Source organism: Diceros bicornis, chromosome 17 (assembly GCF_020826845.1).
Source record: "Diceros bicornis minor isolate mBicDic1 chromosome 17, mDicBic1.mat.cur, whole genome shotgun sequence".
Lineage (NCBI taxonomy): Eukaryota > Metazoa > Chordata > Mammalia > Perissodactyla > Rhinocerotidae > Diceros > Diceros bicornis.
In genome coordinates, this window is record NC_080756.1 from 53135112 (window position 1) to 53158523 (window position 23412).

Genomic DNA, 23412 nt, shown 5'->3' on the forward strand with positions numbered 1-23412 from the left:
TAAAAAAACGTGTTGGCCTAGTCATTTGTGTGAAAGAACATGGTAGAAACACTGGAATGGAGTAAGAGACAACTGAGACCAATTTTCATCCTTTTACTGAGGAGGAAAAAAATATTTAATATTTTTGTCGTATAAGGAATAGCGCCTAAGGCAGGGACTTATACTCCTGACCTCAGCCCCACGTACTCCTGTTTTATAAAGCTATAGGACAGAGCAGAGTTGGAATTGAAAAGAAAGGTAGGGTAGAAGACAACAGATAAATTGGAAGGGAGCAGGGGAATGCAGAAAGAATGACAACAGCCACACGTGTGCCAAACACTTTTAGTCCCTGCAGCAAATGAGAATGATGCCAACCAAGTCGCTACACTGGCTGGTGACCCTGCCATGGATGCAGGAGAAAATGTTCAACACTAAGGGAGCGAGTGACGACAAAGAAAACTGGGCCACAGCTACAGTCTGACAATCCAGGGGGAAGAGAGGGAGTACCAGATTTTGCTACTTGTGTCACACAAGCTAGAAAAACCCTCCCTCCCTCTCCCATTGCGGAGGCACAGCTACATTCCACCCATTTCCTTGCCTTACCATACTGTATATTCCTCCTCCTGGAGAACTGAGACCCTGGCTAGACACTCCACTCCAGGATAAGGCTGAGCAGTCCTAGTTCTCTAGACTGTCTCTTTTATAAAGATTGGATTAGGGTAGTGAGAATGGTAAAGATTTTAAAAAATAAAGTAGAACCCAGAGAAAATGTCAAAGCTGCCGCCATGTAGCACCAGCAACCAATTCTTGCATTTTTCTTCCGTCTCAGTAATCCCCTCTACAGAAGATTTACGTAATTGGAACAGCTCTTTTCTTCCCTGTAAAGTCTCTGCTGGTACCAGGTTATAACCTGGACAGTGGGGAGTGTCTGCCTTAGGCTGGTTTGTGCAAGAGGGCCACCTTAGGTCTCCTTGAGGACATTTATCTTGGCGCAGATCTTGAGGGCAGGGCCCAGCTTGATGTTCATGGCACTCATAAGATGTTCCTCTTTAAGTAATAAAAGGGCCTGTCCATCAATCTCCTGGGAACGAAACTCCTCTGCAATCTCTTGGCAGCCTAGAAGGAAATGGTTGGAATGTGTATGAGTAAATACATGGTAGCACCCAAGGAAATGAGGGGGAAACTAAAGATGAAAAAACAGAGACCTAGCCATGGTGAATTCAGTAATGTAAAGGTCTGAGATGGCAAGCGCTAGAAGCATAATGAAATCAGAGAGGGCCACTGGCTGTTTAAAAAAAAGCCAAGATAAAGGAAGAACAACTAAGTTGCTCAACCATAGAAATAACTCCATTTAAATAGCTTGAGTAGGGGGAAAGGGAGCAAAATAAATACCTTTTTTTATACTGGCAAGAAAATCAAAGTCAAGAGTCTTTGTAACCTTTTTGTTTAAGGGCCCAGAATTCCGACAAATAACAAGAAGAACAGGGTGGTTTTCTTTTCTGGAGAAAACCATCCCGTTGTCAAGAATAGTTTATAGACAATCCTGCCTTGAAGAGAGAGGGGCAAGAATGGCCCCTTATTTCCTAATCCCTTTGTCCACTGAAAAAAGTCTTTTATCCATGGTGGGTGTATCACAATTAATCACACACAAAAAATATACTTTATCTGGGGCCGGCCCTATGGCGTAGCGGTTAAGTGCACACACTCTGCTGCTGGCGGCCCGGCTTTGGATCCCGGGCGCACACCGACACACCGCTTGTCAGGCCGTGCTGTGGCAGCTTCCCACATAAAGTGGAGGAAGATGGGCACGGATGTTAGCCCGGGGCCAGTCTTCCTCAGCAAAAAGAGGAGGATTGGCATGGCTGTTAGCTCAGGGCTGATCTTCCTCACAAAAATATATATATATATACACTTTATTCAAAAATTATTGGTAAGAAATAAGGCTGAATCATAACAGATGAAGATCAAACATTGCAAGATTGCTGATATAGTAGAGGACAGCCAACCCAGAAGGAAATTGGGAAACTTTATAAATAAATACCAAGAGTAGAGCCTTTGTCGTACCATACTTAAGCACCTACTGCTTAAAAGCTATGTTCCCTATTACAAAGGCCTATGTGGGATGACCTGAGGAAAACTAAGCACAGAGGTGACCTGGGTTATGTTGGATAGGCCCTCAATACCTTGTAGAGACGCAATAAACTCATACACCTCCTCTACACTCCAACGGCTAGGATTACTGGACAGGAACACAGGGTTGATGCCATGTAATTCTGGTGTAGGCGGAGCTGTATTGGGGTTCCCCAGGTCACGTTCTCCATGCCCAGCTCTCACTGATAAAGGCCCAGGAGATGTTGGAGAGAGTGCTTCATCGTAACTGGAATTATCTGAACCCCGGCTAGAGTCCTCTTGACCCTACAGAGAAAACCACAAACAGTGAGGTCATGAGTAACAGTGGCATGAGGTCTCCCTCTCCCCTCTCCGACCACCCTGGGTTTGGGTTAATATTGGGCATAGAGGAAAAACTAATCTTACCATAGTGAAATAATTTGTACTTCATCTGAAAATGCCCGAAGTCACCAGTCAAGTGCCTTTCAAGTATAAACTATGTCACTTCCTTGATTCTCCCCTTCTACCAACAATTGATCTAGATTTTCTCTACTCAAATACAGTGTAAGGATTAATGGATACATGAGCCAGTAATGAGGTGAGAGGAGACAGAACAGGTCAGGATCCCTTAGAAGTTAGAGTAATGCAATTGATGTGAAACCAGAATTCTGGTCTCATACCCTTTACCTAGGCAAAGGAAGTGCCCTGTAGGAGAGGAAGAAAAAAGGCCCATTCTAAAGGTAGCTGGCTCTGCAACAGAAGCTCACCCGGTGGCGCTTGCCCTGGATCTTGGCACGAGCGATGTCAGAGGAGCTGCGGCGGGGTCCACGCCGACGAACACGAGCATAGTTGGCTTCTTGAAACTCTTTCATTTTTTTCCTCTTCAGCCGGAACTGGTGGCTACAGCTCACGTTATACCTACACGTCAGGGCATACAGAGGATGTCAAAAGTTCTACAGAAGAATACTCAGCTACCCTGCACTAAATGTGTATTGGTATTTTGAGAGCTGATTTGGGGAAGAGAATGAAAGCAAAGGAGACATTAAATATCAGCTGTGAGATGATCCTAGGGAAGGCATGTTAATTTTAGATGGAGGAACCAGTGCTGAAGGGGACGAGGAGGGTGCCTACAGTACCTCTTAGCGCAGGTCATGGAGCAGAATCTCTTGGAGCCACGGAACTGCTCTGCAGGGGCATACTTCCCACAGTACTCGCACTTCAGGAGATTCGCCTTCTTATCTAGCTCTGAAAAACAAGGCATCACTGGAAAGTTGCCACCCATTTCTGCTCCCGCTCAGGTCATCATTAGGCCCAGAGCTGGACTCTAATTACCCTCAGGGTTTGCCTCCAAAGACCTACACAGCCTAATTGAGAATCCCTAAAACATAAAGTTAAAAATCCAAAACCACAAAGATGTGTCCCTCAAGAACATCATAGTCTTCCTAACCTTAAGCCAGACTATTTCCATTTCAGATGACTAATTTTATCCTAATTCATACTCTCAGATTTCAGATGAAACTGCATTTCTGAATAGGTGAGAAGAATTAATTACTAAAGCCTAGAGAGAGATAAGATCCCTCCCCTACAAAAGTTTCCAAAAGCAAGAGGGTAAATGTAAACAAGAGTCCTTAATATAGAGTCCTTAATATCATAAAACCTAGAATAAGGAGAAATGGAAATTAAGAAATATCCTATTTTTTCCGGCCAGGCCCATGGCCTAGTGGTTAAGTTCTGTGCAATCCTCTTCAGCAGCCCAGGTTTGCGGGTTCAGATCCCACGCGTGAACCCACACCACCCATCAGCCATGCTGTGGGGGCAACCCACATACAAAGTAGAGGAAGATGGGCACAGATGTTAGCTCAGGGCAAATCTTCCTCAGGCAAAAAAAGAGGAAGATCAGCAACAGATGTTAGCTCAGGGCGAATCTTTGTTAGCAAAAAAAAAAAAATCCTATTTTAGATAATCTTTTAAAATATATCCTTATAGTAAATAATTCAACAGGCTACTTTAGCTTGATAAAATTCCCCTAATTGTATGGAACTCCTTATGTGTGATTCTACATATTCTGACATATAATATGGTTTCTGTATGTGAATGGACTTCATTTAATTCCCACTTTAAATAGATAATTATTTTACAGAGTCCTCAAACACATCTCCCTGAGCCTCCTTCCCCAGGTGGGTCTCTAAATAAATACTTACCAGCAGATGGGCTGTCCCCTCCCAAGGGGCCACCTGACTGATTCTCATTCAGCCCTGTCGGGAGGCCAGTCTGTAGTGGCTTCTCAGACTCTTTCAGCAACTGAGAACAACCCACCTGTCCCAGAAAAAGTTTACAGTTAAATTAGCCTAATTCCTTTCTGCTTCTCGATAGCTTTCCCCAGCATTTCTCACCATCATGTCTTTACCTGGATCTCCGAGTTAATGGCCAATTCTGGTTCAGAGAGAATCATTTTCAATATGGCAAGCAAGAGTCCCTAACTGGCTTTTTTCAGATAAGCCATTAGAGAACAGGTTCCTACCCTGGCTCCCTATTTTGTCCTTTTCTTTCCTAAGTTGAAGGGAACACACTAGGAGTCAAGACACCTGTGTTCTAGTCCTGGTTCTGCAACTCATGGTACCTAGGAAAAGTCCCTAACTTATCTACCACAGTTTCTTCATTATAAAACAACCTAGTCTGGGGGCCGGCCCCATGGCCTAGTGGATAAGTTTGGTGTGCTCCGCATTGGCGGCCTGGGTTTGCAGGTCTGAATCTCAGGTGCAGACCTACACCACTCGTTGGTGGCCATGCAGTGGCAGCGACCCACATACAAAATAGAGGAAGATGGGCACAGATGTTAGCTCAGGGCAAATCTTCCTCAAGCAAAAAGAGGAAGATTGGCAACAGATGTTAGCTCAGGGCAAATCTTCCTCAGCAGAAACAAGAAACAAAACAAAACAAACCCTAGTTTGTCTAACTAAACATTGCAGCTTTACAGGTCACTTTCTTCCTTTTCTTCTCCGTTTCCCAAAATTTTCATTTTCTGGTCTACATATTCTTTCCTTTTCTCTTCCCTTCCTTTTTTACAACTAATCATACAAACAGCAGAACTGAACCATTCTCTAATAATTAAATAGGTCTGAGCCTTTTGATTTTTGTGGAGTTTGAAAAGACAACAAGCAGACGAAGTCCCCACTTTAAAGTCCCACTTTATGGCCCTGCTCTCACCGGGAAAGGTTCTGCTCCTTCCTGGATAACGAAGCCTTCAATGATGTGGGTGAGAATCTGAGGCTTCACAATGGCCTGTGGGGGTTTTGAGTCACCCATTTGCCTGGACACCATGGCTAGCGTAGGAGGTGGTGCTGAGGGCGCAGGAGCCAAGGCTACTAGCTCACTGCTTGGGGTATTAGCATTCACACTGGTCACTGGTTCAGCTTTCTCTGGAAAATAAAAACATAGATTAAGGAACAGATATGGGATGAGATAATTGATCCATCTATTACCAAGCCAGCCTGATCTTCCACAATAATGCATGTTCATCTTTGATCATTCACCCTGGATTCCCTCCTTTTGGATCTACTCATTTGTCCACCAAGTTCAGGTCCATATTCTACTGAACCAGATTTATTTTTAGCTCACTCAGAACATTTCTCTCATCTCTGTGCACTCCAATAGCACTACGGAAGTCAGTTACCTCCAAGACCGCTCTTCTCCTCGATGGCCTTTGGGCTCTCTGCTACTGGAGACACCTTGGCAGGAAGCATTGAACCCAATGTGGAAACATCATCTCTCTCCTCCTCAGACTCAGCCTTGCGTTTGACAGCCAATGTCTGCGGTTTGCCCTGTAAAGTGAAGAACAGGAAAGAAACCAAGATGTATGAGTGAAGGATAATAAGGAACCACAATTACTCCTATACTGTCAGAGAAAATTTTTTTAGTTCCAGATTCCTCAATTTGTATACTTCCCACAGTACTCTAAAATTCCTGGTCTTTCCCAAGAAGTGCAACTTCTATATCAAGAGAAAAGAAAATGCAACATTATTTAGTCCTGACGTAGACCTTGAAACCATGGATTCATTATGGCCCAACCAAGAACTGTTGTTTTTCTAAAGATCGACTTAGGTGGTTAAGGCTATCTTGATCTAACTTAGCACAATCTAAAAACCCAGAATGATTTCAGTAGCAAATTTAGGAGTATGAAATTCAGCCATTATATACCTTAATGTCTCTCTCCTACAAAAGCAGCAAATAAATACCAGTATCATAATCTTCCATTAATGTTTCTCTCTCTTACAAAAGAAACAGATAAATACCAATATCTTAACCTTCTCAACTCTTTATTCCTCTAAGTTAAGCTCTATTTCCACTGAGCCCAGGTCCACTCAAGGGTGACGGTGCCCTCAAAACCATCAGACATCACTCACCGGCAGGTGCACAGACTGCATGTAGAAAGCAGCAGGGACCTGGGCTACAACAGGTGAGGAGGTGGTAGCCCCACCCTTTACCACATGTGCTGTCCCCTGCACAGGAGCAAGGGTCATCCCAGAGGCCAATGTGGCAGGGCACTCCTGCAGTGCACCAGGAGCCTGGGATGAAGGTGGCGAGGAGGCCAAATGGGCCTGACCAGGCTGCACGGCACCTGGCACTCCCCGGGAAGTAGGTACAGCAGCTGCCAGCTGTGCCAGGCCCAAAGCCTGTGCCTGAGCTGCACCTGGCTGTCGGGTGCCCACAACTTGCACAGGGATATGGGGTGGCGGTTGCTGGGTCGCTGACATCTTAGCAGCCCCTAACTGAGGAGGCTTGATAGGTGCTACAGGTGGTTTGGACTGGATGGGGATGGGTGGCTTGGGGGCTGGGTCAGGTGGGAGGGACATGGGTGAAGACTGAAGCATGGGTTGAACAACCAGGGTTTGGGCTTGCTGCTGGGACTGGGAAGGTGGGACCTGCTGAGTAGGTGGGACTTGTGGTGGCTGAGGGGCAGTGAGAGTTGTGGCTTGCTGCTGCTGCTGCTGCTGCTGCTGCTGCTGCTGCTGCTGCTGCTGCTGGGCCAGCTGGAGGTGTGTGGCTGTGTGGAGCAGCTGGGACTGACGGTGCTGGAACTGCTGCTGATGGTGGATGGCAATCTGCTGCTGGATTACCACCTGCTTCTGCTGGAGGTGGATTTGCTGCTGCTGCTGAATCAGGGAATGGGGCTGGATCTGTGTGTAGGTGGCTGTAGGAACAGGCCCAGAATGGAACAAAGAGGAAGACGAGCAGAAAATAGTCATCTTTATAAATTCAAAGTAAAACCACCTTTCCAAGGTGTACCTAATTTTGGAATCATACAGTGAATGGAACTCTAACCTGGAAGGAACTGAGAGGTCACCTCATTCAGACTCTTTCCTCTGAGTCAGACATTACCAACCATCTCGAGTCTTAAAGATCTCAAGGGAAGAACTCCCTTGCTCAATCATTTAACAATCCTCAGTAATTTCTTGCATTTTTTTAACTTTTATTTGCATTGTTCTACCTAAATCCTATTACTTTGTACTCAGCAAAGGAGAATGGCTGGCCCATCCTCTACATGATTAGACTCTGAGTTCCTCAAGGGCTGAGTCCACGTCTTCTTCATTTATGCATCCCTAGAACCCAGCCCAGTGTCCAGCACACGAGAAACACTTAATAGTCACTGAAACAATAAACGTCCACAGAGGTACAGATATCAACATCTTCCCATGAATGCCTCAGTTTTTAAGACTCGTCCGCTTAGGTCACCACCCATGGGAAGTCTTAAGAGTCGGCAGCTGCAGGCTCTAGCTTTACCCCATTTCCTCCATTGCAAACAGAGTTGACCATCTCCCCCCTCCATACTCCACCACGTTGTCCAGAGAACGTATGTGATATGAGAGCACCTTGGAAACAGAAGTGCTATGGTATGTAAATACTAGGTATTAGTAATACAACTGATAATTAACTCTTACTTTTTGTGAGTAAATTATCCAAATATAGCAACAACTAAATTGCTAGAAACAAGGAAGGCAAAAATAAACACTACAAGTAAGGTACACACATCTAACTATACCTAACCAAGTCTGAAAGCAAGTACAAACTATTTTGGGTTATTATTGTTATTATTATTTATTCTTTTTTATCCTTAACACTGATACAGATGATCACAAGTTGACTGTATTAAAAACTATGGCTCTATTTGCTAGTGCTAAGTGGTCTAAGGCACTTATACCATCTCTGCTCTACACTGGGCCAACTAACCATCATTAAACACAGAGTGAGGAGAGAATTCATCCTTCATGCTAAATTGTAAGCACCATGAGGAAGGGGAATCTGCTTTTCAAAGACGTATCACTAGCAACTCCTAGAACCTAGTAGCCAATTCAGTAAGAACTGGGTGCATGAATGGGTAGAGTGAATAAACTGAAGAACTCAGGGCCTAAGACAGAGAGGACAAGACAATTTGTAAACTGACTGCTGCCTGGTGGAAACAGACAAGATCCAGCTCTGTTACCTGTCCTCCTGTCTCCCTGGACTAATATGATCAAAGCTGATGTGATTCTCTTTCCTTCCACTACTCCAGGTCCAAGAGAAACAGGAAAAAAGCAAAGAAATGCACTCTAAAGATTTCAAACCAGTTCTGAGAGAATGATGACATTCTGAGAAGTGACAGCTTACCTGAGCTAATAAGGGTCTGGCTGGGAGCAGGTGTAGCTGTCCGTGTCAGGTTCATGCCCACGTTCTGCTGACCAGTCCCATCTGCTTCTCCCTTCTTGGCCGCTGCACTTTCTGCTTCCGTCTGGCTGCCCTGACTCACAGTCACTGTTTGGGCTGCAGGCAAGGGCTGCACCACTCCTGTGCCCTTCCTGGGACAGCTCCCACCACCACCCATTCCTGAGGAAGGCAACGGACCCAAGCCCCCAGGTGCCTGGCCACCTCCACCTGGACCCATGGACCCTGGGATGCTATTACCACTGCCTCCGCCAGCTTGACTAAGGTTGAGGGACTGGCCTGAGGCCCCAGAGGAAGCCTGAGCCACAGCTAGGGCCTGGCTAGAGGCCTGGGAGAGGCTGGAGACAGGGGAGGCTCCAGGAGGAATGGCCTTCTGAGTAGAGCCTTGCATTTGGGGTCCTTGGGCTGAGGCCTGTTGGTTCCTCACTGCTAAGTTCTGCACCTGAAAGATAAGAAGAATAAGACACATTGAGAAAAGGGGAACGGGAGGCACTAAGGTCAAAGGATCCTGTGACTGATTCAGAAGTAGCAAAGACGGCTACAGATATTCCACAGCCCACCTCAATCGTTCCTCCACCTTTGCACTTATACACAGTAAGGCCTTCCAGTCACCCAGAGAAAATCTTGAATCGTATTTGATTTTTTAGTCTCCTTCATTCACTACCAAATCTATCATCAAGTTTGATCATTTATTCCTTCAAAATGTCTTGGATTTTCCATTTCCTCTCCATTCATTCATTCAACATCTACCAAAAACCTACTATGACTCAGGTACCACACTGGATACTGGGAATGCAAGGATGACAGACCCAGGCCCTGCTCCTAATGAGTACTCTCTACGAGGGAAGAAAGAAAAGAAAATCACCAATAACCATATCATACTATGTAGAGATATGCACAAAGTGCTACGGGAGCAGAGAGGAGGAGGAAAATTAACTCAGATGAGAGAGACTAGGGGAGACTTCCTAAAACAGGTGATATTTGAGCTGAGACCCAATATGTAATGGTGAAGGTGGGGGTTTGAAGACATAGGTCACAACATTTGCAAGACCACTGAGCCAAGAAAGAGCATGGCATTTTTGGAAGTTATAAATATTTCATTGTGTTTGGGGTGAGTTAGAGGGAGTGGCAAGAAATGAAGCTGGGAAGGCAGGCTGAGGCTAGGGAGGTGGGAAAGTGCCAGATCGTGAAGGGCCCAGTGTGTTAAAATAAGGAGAGTCTGAACTTTAGCTTGGAAACACAAAGTTTATCTGTCTTCACTGTTATATTCCCAGCACCTAGCACAGTGCCTGACACATAGTAAGTACTCCAAAATATGAACAGAGAGAAGGAATGAGGAGCACTTCATTGATTATAGGAAGCCACTGAAGAATATTAATCAGAATAAACAGGATCAAATCTATAGGTGAAACCCTTCTTTTAAACATTGCTGACGGAAATGTAAATCAGTAGAACCACTTTGGAAAACAGTTTGGCATCATATCCTGAAGTTGAACCTTCACACGCCCTCTAACCCAGGAATTCCGCAAGAGAAACTCTTGCTGTGTACAACAGGAGGCATGGGTAAGAATGTTCACAGCAGCACTATTCATAGTAACAAATGCCTGGAAACAATCCAAATGGCCATTATCAGACGAGAAGATGAATGAACTGTAGTATATTCACACAATGGAATATTACATAGAAATCAAAATTAATAAAGTATAATGACATGCAATAATATGGATGGATCTTGACAATGAGCTATTAAGAAAGCATTCCCAAAAAGATTACATATAGCACAAGTACCTTATAAATTTAAATACAAAGAAAAACAGGTGGAAGGAAGGGGTCTGGATAGATTGGCCATGTGTTGATAAACGTTGAAGCTAGATGCTAAGTACACAGGGATTCATTTTTTTTTCTACTTTTTATATGTTTGAAATTCTCCAAAATAAGTTATTTTTAGAAATATATGTCAATGCAATAAAACTATATAAAAAGGGACACAAGGGAAGGATGAACCTAGGAATCAGAATGATCATTACCAGGGGCAGGGACATTGCATTATTAAAACCTACTGAGCAAACAAATAAAAGTGGGCCATGAATGGACCACTGATGAGAGGATGTCATGAGCCAAGGATTATGATTTATCAAATTCTGCATACCAGAGCTACAATTAAAAATAATGTTAGTAACAACATATATTTTCTTAGTGAAAAAACTTATTCTGATAGTAATGTGGAAGAGGATTAGAAGTGGATAAGGATGAAGCCAAGAGACCAGTTAGAAAACTAGTACAGTAATTCAGGTGAAAAATAAAAAGAACCTGAATGCAGGCACCAGCAGTGAAGAAGAAGAGAGGATAGCTTTTGAGAGACATTTACAAGAATCATCAGGATTGGGGGCTGGGGCACTTAATATTATCTGGCAATTACAGTTTTTTTCTAATCAGCTTCCTTTCCATAATGGCTATTTAAACCTTTCCTACTCTCCCTATACCTCAGGACCACTTCCTCTTTCCCCTCTCACTCTTCACCCCTGCAGAGACAATAAAACCATTATATGAGCATGATACCCCATCAGTTCCGCCACCAAATCTACATTCACCTGCATAAGCACCCATCACTTCTCCCTTCTATGCTTCCTATCAAAGGGCAATCCTTCTCTATGCTCAGGATCTCCATCCCCTCCTCCTTCTCAAGAGGCTTGTATTATCAATTCTTTCCTGTCTCTTCAATCTCTTCTCTATCGGCTCCCTCCCATCACCATGCCTGAAACCCACCTTCCTCTTCCTTTCCTCTTACTGCTAAATGCTTAATAATTGTTTACATTCACTGCATCATATCCCACTCCCATATCCAGTCATTCCTCAAGTCACACTTTGGCTTCAACTCCTGCGACTCCAGTGAAACAGCTCTCCATCCATATTAGTAAATCCATCTTTCTTGCCCTCTCTACTGCAGTTGACAGAGGACCCCCGCCACTTCTTGTAACATTCTATTCCGTCTTCATGTCACACAACCCAGATTTTCTTGTCTCTCTGTCACTCCTGCCTACTCCCCTTTGCCAGCCCATCATCACCCTCTATTCAACCTCCATCTGCTCTATTTTCTAAGGGCTCATCCTAACCCTCAGGGCTCCACCTTAAAGGCTTTTCTCTTCTCAATCCGTATCATCTCCCTAAGCAATTTCAAACACTCCCTTGACTTCAGTATCATCTCTATGCCCACTACTCGTGAATGTTTACCTCCAACTCAGACCTCTCCTCTGAGCTTGAGCACCACATATAAAACTGCTGACCCAAGACCTCCTCCTGGATGGCTCACAAACCCTAAGTCAGCGTGTCCAAAAGTGAACTTCACCCTAAATCCACTTCTCCAACCTTCTTCATCTCATGAACAATACTACCAGCCACTTCACTGCACTGTCAGATCTCATCTCTGGCATCTCTCTCAACTCCCTCATCCACTGAATCAGTTCTCCTTTTTCAATGATCTTTTACGTTTTCCTCAAATCTGTTCATTTCTGTCCATCTCCATTGCTACTGCCTAATCCAAACACCATCTTTCCCCTAAACAGTTATAATACTATTGTTCTCCCTATATTCACACTCACACCATTTCTGTTTATTCTCCATAGAGGAGCCAACATAGTCTTTAAGACAAGAAAAATCACCTCACATCTTTCCACGTCACTTCCGTGTTTAAAATCCTTCTATAGCTTCCCATCGCCCTTTGCATAAAGCCCAAAATCCTAAATACAGTCTCCAAGGCCCTGCAAGATGAAGTTTCTCCTACCTCTCCAGCACCATTTCCGAGCCCCTTTGCCGAACTCCAGGAACACAGGTCTTCTTTCAATTCCTCAAATATATAAGGCTCCTTCCCTCCTTGGGGGCTTTGGAATTAAGGTTCTCCTGCCTTCACCACTCTCCTTTCATGTCTTCACTCGACTAACTTTTACAGGCCCCACTTTAAATGCCACCTCCTCAGAGAGGCCCTCTCGACTTCTAGCCCCACTCCAAGGCTAAATTAGGTCCCTTTCTATGTTTTCAGAACACTCTATACTTTCTAATGGAGCAATTATTGAACCATTCTGGGGATTATTTGTTGAATGCCCAGTGCTTCAGTGATTTGTAATCTCTATCAGTCTAGTGATCATCCCTTTCTGGAGCATTCAAGGCTAAGGAATGTCTGATTTGTAATAATAGCTAACACTCAAACATTCAAATGTCCAGGCACTGTTCCAGCACTTCACATATCAACTCATTCAGTCCTCACAACACACCCTGAGTTAAGTATTTTACAACAGCTATTTTATAGATCAAGACACTATGGCAAAGAAGATGTTAGGTCATTTGTCTAGGTCACACAGTAAGTCGTGGAGATGGAATCTGACCCAAACATCAGAGTCACTAATTTTTTTTTTTTTTTTTTTCCGCTTGAGGAATATTTGCCCTGAGCTAACATCTGTTGCCAATCTTCTATTTAGTATGTGGGCTGCCGCCACAGCATGGCCACTGACAGACAAGTGGTGTAGGTCCGCGCCCAGGAACTGAACCCAGGCCACCAAAGTGGAGTTGGCCAAACTTAACCACTAGGCCACCAGGGCTGGGCAAGATTCACATTTTCAACCACTACTCTGTCCCTCCACATATTGACACTTGAATATCAGATAAATAAATAGACAGATGAATGAAAGGACTGGATATGGAAGCAGTCTCCACCTCCTGCTCTGAGCCCACTGCTATCACCATAGTGTAAAACAAAAGTCTTCCCTTATAACTAAATGACCCCAAGAGTTTCTTCTTCAAGAGTTTCCCATGGCCGGCCCCGTGGCTTAGCGGTTAAGTGTGCGCTCCGCTACTGGCGGCCCGGCTTCGGATCCCGGGTGTGCACCGACACACCACATCTCTGGCCAGGCTGAGGCAGCGTCCCACATACAGACTAGAAGGATGTGCAACTATGACGTACAACTATCTACTGGGGCTTTGGGGAAAAAAAGGAGGAGGATTGGCAATAGATGTTAGCTCAGAGCCAGTCTTCCTGAGCAAAAAGAGGAGGTTTGGCATGGATGTTAGCTCAGGGCTGATCTTCCTCAAAAGGAAAAAAAAAAAAAGAGTTTCCCTAATTTCTTTCTTCTCCAGGCACATGTTCCTAGATGATTCCTTCTAAAGTACTTTCCTTATCCTATTAATCTGCTGTTCAATAGCAAGCAATGACCTCTGCTGTCTATGAAGTTACTTTTCAGACTTCTCCCTAACAATGACCTTGTCTACCACCAGGTCTGTTGTCTTCACTGTATCCACTCATCCCCAACTCATGGTCACATATATGAACTATGCTTTTACACACACTGTTCTCTCTCTAATTTTTTTCTTACTCGAAATCAAATCCTACCCATCCTTCAAGAATCTGCTCAAGTATCCCAAAAGTCACTGAGAAGTCATGCAGCCAATTCTCCTCTAAACTCACGTGTCACTCAAAGTTAGTACCATTTACTCTTGCACTTTTTGTTCTCTAAGCTCTTTGAAGATGTGACTCATATTTCTTTTCAATTCTCCAAAGTTTCTAATACACATCTGTGCACAGAAATAGAAAGAGCTCAATATTTACTTGCTAAATGATAACCTAAAAGAATGAAGTAAGTATTATGAGGTCCCAGTTTATATCCCCTCCATAAGAAGCTAAAAAATTTAGGCCCAAAATATATGTATCTTTTGGGGTACGGCATGGGAAGCAATGGTGAGGAAGACTTTCCCGGCAAGACAGTGAGCAGAAACAGTGTGCTGAAAGTTGAGAACTACAGTAACTCATAAAGAGAAGGAATCAACATTCTTCCAGCAACTAAGCCAGGTCAGCTTCACATCTATCTACCAGTAGAATTCCCTCAACCAGCTCATGTCTTCCAGAGACAATATCGCAAGGAGAGAGAATTAAGACTTCCTGAATAAAACTGAGCCATGGAGGGCTAAGAGAATGTTAAGAAAATCTGCCCTGTATTAATAAGGCTTCCCAGATTCACAGGGCTGTTTTCTGTCAAACCTACTCCCTCTCCTAACTCAAAAGTTGTAAGGGATTCAAGTCCTATAGAAATTACAAAAAGGGGGGGGGGCAGAATTCTGAAGAGTGGTAATGGGACAGAAGGGTGGGCCCTGGTCCGTATTGTTCCCTTCATCCCCCCAGTGCCCACCCGCAGGTCCAGTGGTGGCCACTGACCTGATCTGCATCTGTATGAACTCCCGGAGACGGAGCAGATGGCACCTCCTGCTGGACTGCAGCCACCGCCCCGTTAGGCATCAGGATGAGCTGGGAGGCTAGAGGCACATTCCGGCCCAGGGTCCGGTTTACCTGCAATAGGTTTCCCAGCTGTGGCTGGCAAGGAGAGGAGGAAGAGGAAGAGCAGAGGAAAGAGAACAAGAGGGAAAGAAGAAAGACAGAAGAAACGGAAGGGAAGGACCACAAGACAAAATAAACAGAAGATATGAAACAGCTAAGCCCTGCCCCTTTCCACACCAACCCCGGAGACCCTTATTCTCCATAAGCGATGAATCATCCAGAAGAAAACCTAGAATGTGTATAAAACCACAGATTGATAACAAAGAGTCAAACATCAAAGAAGCTGAGACAATGAGGATTTCAGAACAAGTATTTATGTACAGTAAGTAGATAGGCTAAGAGATAACATTTAGAATTTGTGAATTTGAGCCACAAGTTTAAAGATTAGACTATATCTGACACTAATTTAGTCAACTGTTAAGGTGAACATCTTCTGACTTAGGATTCTCAACGTATCTGCAGGCTACCTGTGAATACTGAGCATCACTTCTAGAGGTAGGTAAGGCATAGAAAGCAGATCAGCTTGTCTTAAAACATCTGGGTAACCATGGTTAAATAAAATAGCTTTCACTCAAGTCCTTGCCAGGGACAGAACAATTATGCCCCTGGGACAATGGTGGTTGTGTCTGTGGCTTACCCGTAGATACATCTGGGCCTGGGACTGGTTGAGGGGTGGGGAGGTGGTGTTCCCCAGTAGCACAGATTGGGTCAAAGTGGTTGCACTGGGAGAGCTCACACTCTGGGATCGGCTGATGAGCTGGGCGGCCGACGTGGTGGCCAGATTGATCTGTGTGGTATAGAAAGGAACCAGGACTGAGGATTGGGGAGAGGTAAAAGGAAATGTACATGACTGACAAATTCAGAGTGACATAGTCAAGAACAGAATATTCACTTTCATAGGGTCAGGGGAAATGAATACTACCTCCCTATCCATAACTATCATCCCAGCTACTATGGGGTATTAACAAAGTAAAGAAACCAGTCCTTAACAACTAGCATAACAGTTGAGAAGGCAAACCAAGGAAATGGAACAGATTTTACTTCTCATTGAAGGGCCCAGAGACTAGTCCCTTTCCTTTGTCATCTCTTCTTCTTCCCCAGAATTTTCTTGCTCCCTTCTTAGACCTCCTTAGTAAGACCCCTATATAGATTCAAGTTGGTTAGTTTCCCTTTTACTAATATTCTCTACATAAGAGCAGTAAACACCATTGATGGCTCAATAAACACTCTCAGATCAGCTGCACTAAGTATTTTAACCCAGAGACAGAGAGCCAGGGAGAGAAGCCTCTCAGTGGGGAGAGGCAGTACTCACTGAGGCCTGGGTGGTGGTAGTCTGCTGCTGTGCGGTGCTGGTGTTTGGAGAGCTGGCCTGCCGACTGGCAGCAATTGTGGCCTGTTAGAGAGGAAAGGAAACAAGAAAGAGCTGAGACAACGAAGGAAAAGGCTCTGAATCTTCCAGTAATAAATCACAGGCACAAAACATAACAGAGACCTCAGGTAAGAACCGAGAGACTCGCTGTGGAGGAGGAAAAGTATACTCACTATCCCAGTAACCCTCACATTCCCACATCTGCTAACCCAATAATTCCCACAGAACCCTCCTGAGGCAGGAAGGCGACCTGTCCTCCGCCCACTTGCTTTAGGTGGAAGAAGAACCTTGGGTCAGGTCACATCACGAGTCACTGGAAAGTCTAGCCCAGAGCTGTCCAATACAAATATAATGTGAGCCACATATCCAATTTTCCACTGTGCACATTTTTTTCAAAGGTAAAAAGAAACAGGAGAAGTAAACTTTAATATTTTATTTAAGCCAATATATCTCATTTCAACATGTAACCAATATAAACAAACTACTGAGATATTTTACATTTTTTTCATATTAAGTCTCTGAAGTCCAAAATCTTATTGCACTGCTCAATTTGAACTAGCCGTCTCTTAAGCACTTGATAGCTACACGTGGCTAATGGCTACCACGTTGGACAGTGCAGCCCTAGAACACAGCCCTTCTACCTCTAAAAGGTAGTTCTCCCACAGTTCTTACTGCAACCCCAGAAGCTAAGATCTGTTCATCCTCCTACAGGACAGGAGGCAGAGAAGATTGTTTCCAGCCTGGCTTAGAGGAGGACACAGCATGCCCCTGCCCACCTGTAGTGCCTATCCCCTCCCTCTTGGGCCAGCTGGCTGCTGACCTCTCACCTGCTGGACGGCAGCCAGGCTATGCAGCTGGGCATTGCTGAGCTGCTGCTGAAGCATGAACTGGTGGAAATACTGAGCCGCATTGGGCTGACGCTGCAGTGCCTGCAGAGCCTAGGGGGAGAAAGAGAGGATCAACTCACTTAGAATGAATCACTCCGAACTCCTATGCTATGCAAATCACTGTGATTCTGTGAAACGGACACATGAGAAGGAGAGAAACAAAGGAAGATGGGAGTTTGGCTAAATCATCAACATCTTATTTGTCCATTTTTATATTAGAACCAGAAAGTTCAGATAGTTCTCAAAAAGTCGAGAAGCAATTAATTTTGCTATGCTCTATTCTTGTATATAAAGTAAAGGAGCGTGGGCCAGCCCCATGGCCGGTTAAGTGTGCACGCTCCGCTACCGGCGGCCCGGGTTCAGATCCTGCGTGAGCACCGACGCACCGCTTGTCCAGCCATGCTGAGGCCAGGTCCCACATACAGCAACTAGAAGGATCTGCAACTATGACATACAACTATCTACTGGGGCTTTGGGGGAAAAAAAAAAGAGGAGGATTGGCAATAGATGTTAGCTCAGGGCCAGTCTTCTTCAGCAAAAAGAGGAGGATTAGCACAGATGTTAGCTCAAGGCTGATCTTCCTCACAAAAAAATAAATAAATAAAAATAAAGTAAAGGAGTGTGATCACATGAACTCTTATTTCCCAAAATGGAATCTGGAAATACATGATATAGCAAAGAAAAGAAATGGACTAGACAGGTTGAAAATAAATGGGATGTCAACGTAAAAAGAAGAAAATAAAAGACTATTCTAAGGATGCAAAAAAGATGATAGAGCCCTAAGAGGTTGAAAATGATGAAAAATAGAGTAAACAGTAACTTATGAAAGATTCTATCAGGTAAAATTTTCAAATAACTGGCATTTTCAAATATCTAGAGTACAATGCTAACGTATGTTTAGAAAGATGATACTGGTAATTCAGTTTTAGTGTTAACTTTAGAATATTACTGTATTCTTATTCTTTAATAATTGGAACTATTCTTATATGTGCATAGTTATTCTAGTAACCCAAATATTTTAAGTAAAAGTTCCCATTCCCAAGCAGATTTTTTATCTTTTTTTTTTTTTTTTTTTGTGAGGCGATCAGCCCTGTGCTAACATCTGCCAATCCTCCTCTTTTTTTTGCTGAGGAAGACTGGTCCCGGGCTAACATCCGTGCCCATCTTCCTCCACTTTACATGGTACGCCGCCACAGCATGGCCTGACAAGCAGTAGGTCGGTGCACGCCCAGGATCCGAACAGTCGAACCTGGGGCCGCCGCAGCGGAGTGCGCGCACTCAACCACCAAGCAGATTTTTAAAGACATGGAATTTACTAGTTGTCTAAAAATACACCTCTAAAGAGCTTCATACATTCATTACTCAGGGAGATTTACAAGAAAGAGTAAAGATTAAAAACCTGACAACCCATGACAAGAAATGATTACTTATTAGAATCTAGCCACATGAACGGAATGGTATTAAAAAACCTTAAAGACTGAATCTCAGGGGCCAGCCAGATGGTGTAGTGGTTAAGTTCATATGCTCTGCTTTGGTGGCCCGGGGTTCAGACCTACACACCACTCACTCATCGAGCCATGCTATGGTGCTGTCCCATATACAAAAAATAGAGGAAGACTGGCACAGATGTTAGCTCAGGGACAATCTTCCTCAAGCAAAAGGAGAAAGATTGGCAACAAATGTTAGCTCAGGGCCAATCTTCCTCATCAAAAGAAAAAACGACTGAATCTCATTCTCTGCTTGCTTAAACTGTTGTAAACTAAGATTCTCAGAGCTGGAAGGGTCTTGAGTCATCACCTAATCCAACTCCCTCAGTTTGGTGGAAGGAACTCAGGGCAATTATCTTCCAGCATCCTAGCCCACCCCGGGGGCCAATACTCACAGATCACAGCCCTTCAGAGTTGAGCCTCACCTGCACTGCTTGTCGTTCATACAGTGACATTTGAGCTATCTGGGGCCGAGAGCTGCCCCCAGAGCTGGAACTCCCATTGGTGGAGTTGGAGTTCTGCTCACTCTCAGTCTCCATGATAGTGGTCCAGGGTCCCCAAGGCTGGTGCTCTGACTCAAGACCTAGATGGAAGTAGCAAAGGATTAAAATTTATACCTGATCTCAAATTATTATTTCATGTTATTATTCAAGTTATCTAAGAATTTTCCTCTTCTTCCACAAGTCATGATTTCTCAGGTTTTATCACTACCAAATCTGCCATACACTCTTACAACCATATCTTCCCCACACCATCTTTCAAATCTATGCAGTGTCTCAAAAGAAACAACCTTTACATATTCCCTCATGGCTGTCATTAAATAGAAAATGGCCAGAATGTAAAACAGCACCTCATAATACTAAGGCCACCTTAATTTCCATAATACTTGTTAACAGTTTAAAATATTCCCAATTAAAACTTACTGTTATCTCATTTTTATGTGCACCTGCAACATCATTATCAGCCATCACCTTAACAATGGTCACCACTCACTGAGAAGCCACTAGGTGCCTCCTATCACCGGGCTAGGCTCTTCACCTGCATTACCTCGCACAATGCTTTAAGGTAAATATTATTAGCCCCACGTTACAATTGTAGAAATGAGGTTATCTGAGGTTAAAGACGTTGTCCTCCTAAGTATTGAGTCTGTACACTAGCACACGTTTCTTCTTCAAACCAAAAAAAATCTGTGATTAAGGTAGTGTCGCTCGGTCTGAGTACTCATTGTCCTCATTTTATGGAGGAGGGTTTAAAGATACAGCTGTGTTTAATGCATCATGGAAAGTCACAAAACTAGGAGGTAGAAGAGCTAAGCCTCCAGCTCATATAGCCCAAATAGCTGCCTGGCTCCAGCTCCGGCTACTAATAATAACTCCTGGGGCACCTCACTTTCCCTTCTTACACCTCAATTTCCCCATTTGCAAAGAAGGTTCACAATTGAATGTAATATATCACTTTAACAAACAATTCCCAGGTATGAAGCACATTAAATATACAGCAATGGAAATCTTCAAGAAAGTAAGATTCAACTTCTTAGTGCACTAAAGCAGTCAGAATTTACCCTCCAGGGTCAACACTAAAATTTGCAGAAAGACATGTGAAAGCATTGCTAAGAACCAAGCAAACAGACAGGAGATGAGAGCAAGAAGAAATATGCCTCCAAAACAGCACTAAATGACAATAAAGTTTTTTTGTTCCTTCTTTTTTTTTTTCTCTTTTGTTAAACCTAGACACTATATTCTCTACTTTTGAGGCACAAGGCCACTAGAAATATCAGGTCAGCAAAGCACTATTTGGTTCAGGAATGTAAACATCCCAGAATTTCTGCTAAGGGCTGGCAACAGTTTTATTAGGGCTGATTTATCTTAATGATTGCATCCAAAACAAAGTAAATAAAATCAAACCACTTGGCCTTGGAAATAGAGTTGGGGAGATTTCTTACTATTCCATTCCCAGTAGCATCTGGTCGCATCATTATCCCCCAAGAACTCTACCTATCTCTTCAGTTTCATTGAGGAACAGCAAATATCGCTGCAAACATGGATACAGCCCAAGAAGTACACAGGAGAAATCATATCAGCAACAACTCTATCTTCTCCCCACATCTTTTGTCAAAATACCAAAGCACTAAACAGATACAGACCCATGATTCCTCATTATCAGGATGTGAAGAAAAAAAGTGGGTAAGGATTAGAGGCAGCACAGCACAGTTGTCTAGATCTCTGGGCTTAGTTCACTGGACTCAAGAGACATGAGACCACTTTACTAGCTAGAGGGGACATTAATTCCTACATTCATAGGTGAAAATGCTAATAAACTGTATGACCCCTCATCCCCCCAAAGTCTTATTAATATGTTTTTTCAGACTGTGAAATGGAAATAGAGATGGACAGGGAGCGGCTTAAAGTCTTGAATAAAATCAGGGGAAACTGCCATGAAACCAGGATTCCTGGATGCCAGGCACACAAATCTATTCATTTGTGATCATTGTCGGGACTGTAAAACTAAATACAGAAAATGAAGACAACAAAAAGTTTGGGAGGCACAGGGAGTTTAACTTTTCAGAATTAAACTGGAAGAGAAAGAGTGAGAAGCTAATCCACAGAAGTCCCCAGAACAGCTAAACTATGGTCATCCTGAAAAGTAGTATTTGCGTGTGTATGGGTTGGGTTGGTAGGAGCACAGGGCTAGAAGAGGATATTGAAGTGGACCTAGTACTGGGCCTACTGAGCCAAGAGTTGGAGGAAACCAATTTCCCTATGCATAAAACTCTGTCTTGTAGAAAGGATGAGGCATGGGAAGGGGGGCGGGAGAAGGGGGTGGGCTGTGCCAAAGAAATGGAAGTAATCTGGAGAACCGGGATAGTAGACGACCAGGGGTCCTTGTCGTATACAGAACCTTGATGAAAATGAGGTTCCAAAGAGGAATCAAACACATCTACACCGGGGCAGGGGCAGGGAGAGTGGTGCCAGGAGTGCACTGACCCAAGAGGGCAGGGAAATGTGCTTCAGATAGCGGGGAGACGGGCAGGAGAGAGAGAGACAGAAGTCAAGGAACTGGAGGCGAGGAACCCAGCGGACTAGAAAAAGCAGGGAGATAACTGGACAGCATGCTCGGATGGGAGAACCAAAGTCAGAGAAGAGAAAATGAATGAGAAGACGAGCAGTCAGAAGCAACGAGGGTGACGGACGGACAGCATTAAGCCCAGCGGGAGGACCTGGACAGGCAGCGCCGCAGGACCGCAGAGCTCGGCGCCAGAGGTAGGCAGGGAAAGCGACTGGGGGAGGTACCTGGGGCGTTCCACAGCCCAAGGTGGCTGGGGAAACATCCCCGCGCAGCCAAGCCCCCGGAGTCCTGCCCCTCCCCAGCCGCGGTCGCCCGCTTACCTTCGCGCCCGGCTCCGCACCCAGCGCTCCCGGGGGGCGTCCACCTCACGTGCGGGCTCCCCAGTCGCCAGGCTAGGCGGGGGGCTCGCTCGGCCTCCGCGGCGGGCTCCCCTCGCCTCCTCCCCTTCCTGGAGGGGCGGGGGCGCCGAGGGCGGGGTGGCAGGCGCCCGGCGCGGCCGCGGCTCCCCGCCCCTCCCGCCGCTCCGGCTGCGGCCCGGCCGCGGCTCCGCCAGGCCTCCGGGGCTCGCTCCGGGCCTGTCACTTCCTGCCGGGCCGAGAGGGTGGGGGCTGCAGGCCGGGGGCTGCGGGCCGGGCTGGAGGAGGGGGCTGGCGGGGAGGTGCTTCCGGGGCAGCCGGACCCCTCCCCCGTCCCTCCCCCTCCCCTCGGCGCCCTCCTCCCCTCCCTCCCCGCGTCCCTCGTTTCCTGCCGGCGCCCGTTGCCATGACGACGCCGCTCCCGGGCCTCTGCGCTCTAGGCCCCGGGCTTTTTTTCCCTCTCTCGCTCTTTCTCCTCTTTTTTTTCCCTTCTTTCTCCCCGACTTCTGCTCGCAGGCTGGAGGGAGGAAACTGAGAAAGTGCTGGCCTCTAGTGGGGAACTCACCTCTCACAGAGGAGAGGGAGATGGGAGAAGGGAGGGAAGTGACGTGAAAGCTGGGGAAAGGAGGTATTTTCTGAAGCTTCTGGGAATAAGGGATAGAAAGAAATGATCAAGGGGACCCACAGGCAGAGAGGGAGAAAGAGCAAAGCAGCAGCCCTGGAGAACGATAGACTGGGAAAGGAAATAAAGCCGAGGAAAGGAGAGAACAGGAAAGAACAAAGAGTGAGGAAAAGGAGAGAGAATGTTGATTGTTTAATCCCTCACCTCAACTCCAAGAAGGCGGGAAAGAATGCTGCACAGGAACAGTGAACCCATCAGGAGTTGACATTCACTTAAAAGCAGCAGTCTCATATAACTTGCTTAGAATAACACGTTTTAAGTCTGTAATTTTGGGGGGTTTGTGTGTTCTTAGATTTAAACGTGTATGTAAAACAGAAGGACAAAAACAAGGGAGGAGGCAGCGGTGTAAGGAGAGAAGAACAATGGGGCTGTATTTGGGAATGCTAAACATTTGATAAGGCAGTAGCCTTTGTCGTTTTATTTATGATATCAATTTATCAGTTTTTAATTTTGTTAGTC

The 23412-nt window shown here is 45.0% G+C and overlaps 1 protein-coding gene across 5 annotated transcripts; it reads right to left on the reverse strand.

Moving 5' to 3' along the window:
- Window positions 1-78: 78 nt before the first annotated feature.
- Window positions 79-23138, reverse strand: PHC1 (polyhomeotic homolog 1). Of its 5 annotated transcripts, none has more exons than XM_058558846.1 (15): window positions 23098-23138; window positions 19275-19432; window positions 17303-17413; window positions 16419-16499; window positions 15744-15893; window positions 14987-15142; window positions 8734-9229; window positions 6492-7279; window positions 5762-5909; window positions 5296-5507; window positions 4290-4404; window positions 3225-3333; window positions 2856-3006; window positions 2163-2394; window positions 79-1095 (listed from the first exon to the last, which is right to left on the reverse strand). In XM_058558846.1, exons 2-15 carry the CDS (start codon window positions 19386-19388, stop codon window positions 941-943), a joined length of 3018 nt encoding a protein of 1005 aa, XP_058414829.1. In that variant the 5' UTR covers window positions 19389-19432; window positions 23098-23138; the 3' UTR covers window positions 79-940. The 5 variants fall into 5 exon arrangements, with proteins under 5 accessions (XP_058414829.1, XP_058414832.1, XP_058414827.1 ...); XM_058558849.1 differs by lacking the exon at window positions 23098-23138 and adding an exon at window positions 22236-22445; XM_058558844.1 differs by lacking the exon at window positions 23098-23138 and adding an exon at window positions 20993-21761 and having other exon boundaries at window positions 3225-3327.
- Between the last annotated feature and the right edge of the window lie 274 nt (window positions 23139-23412).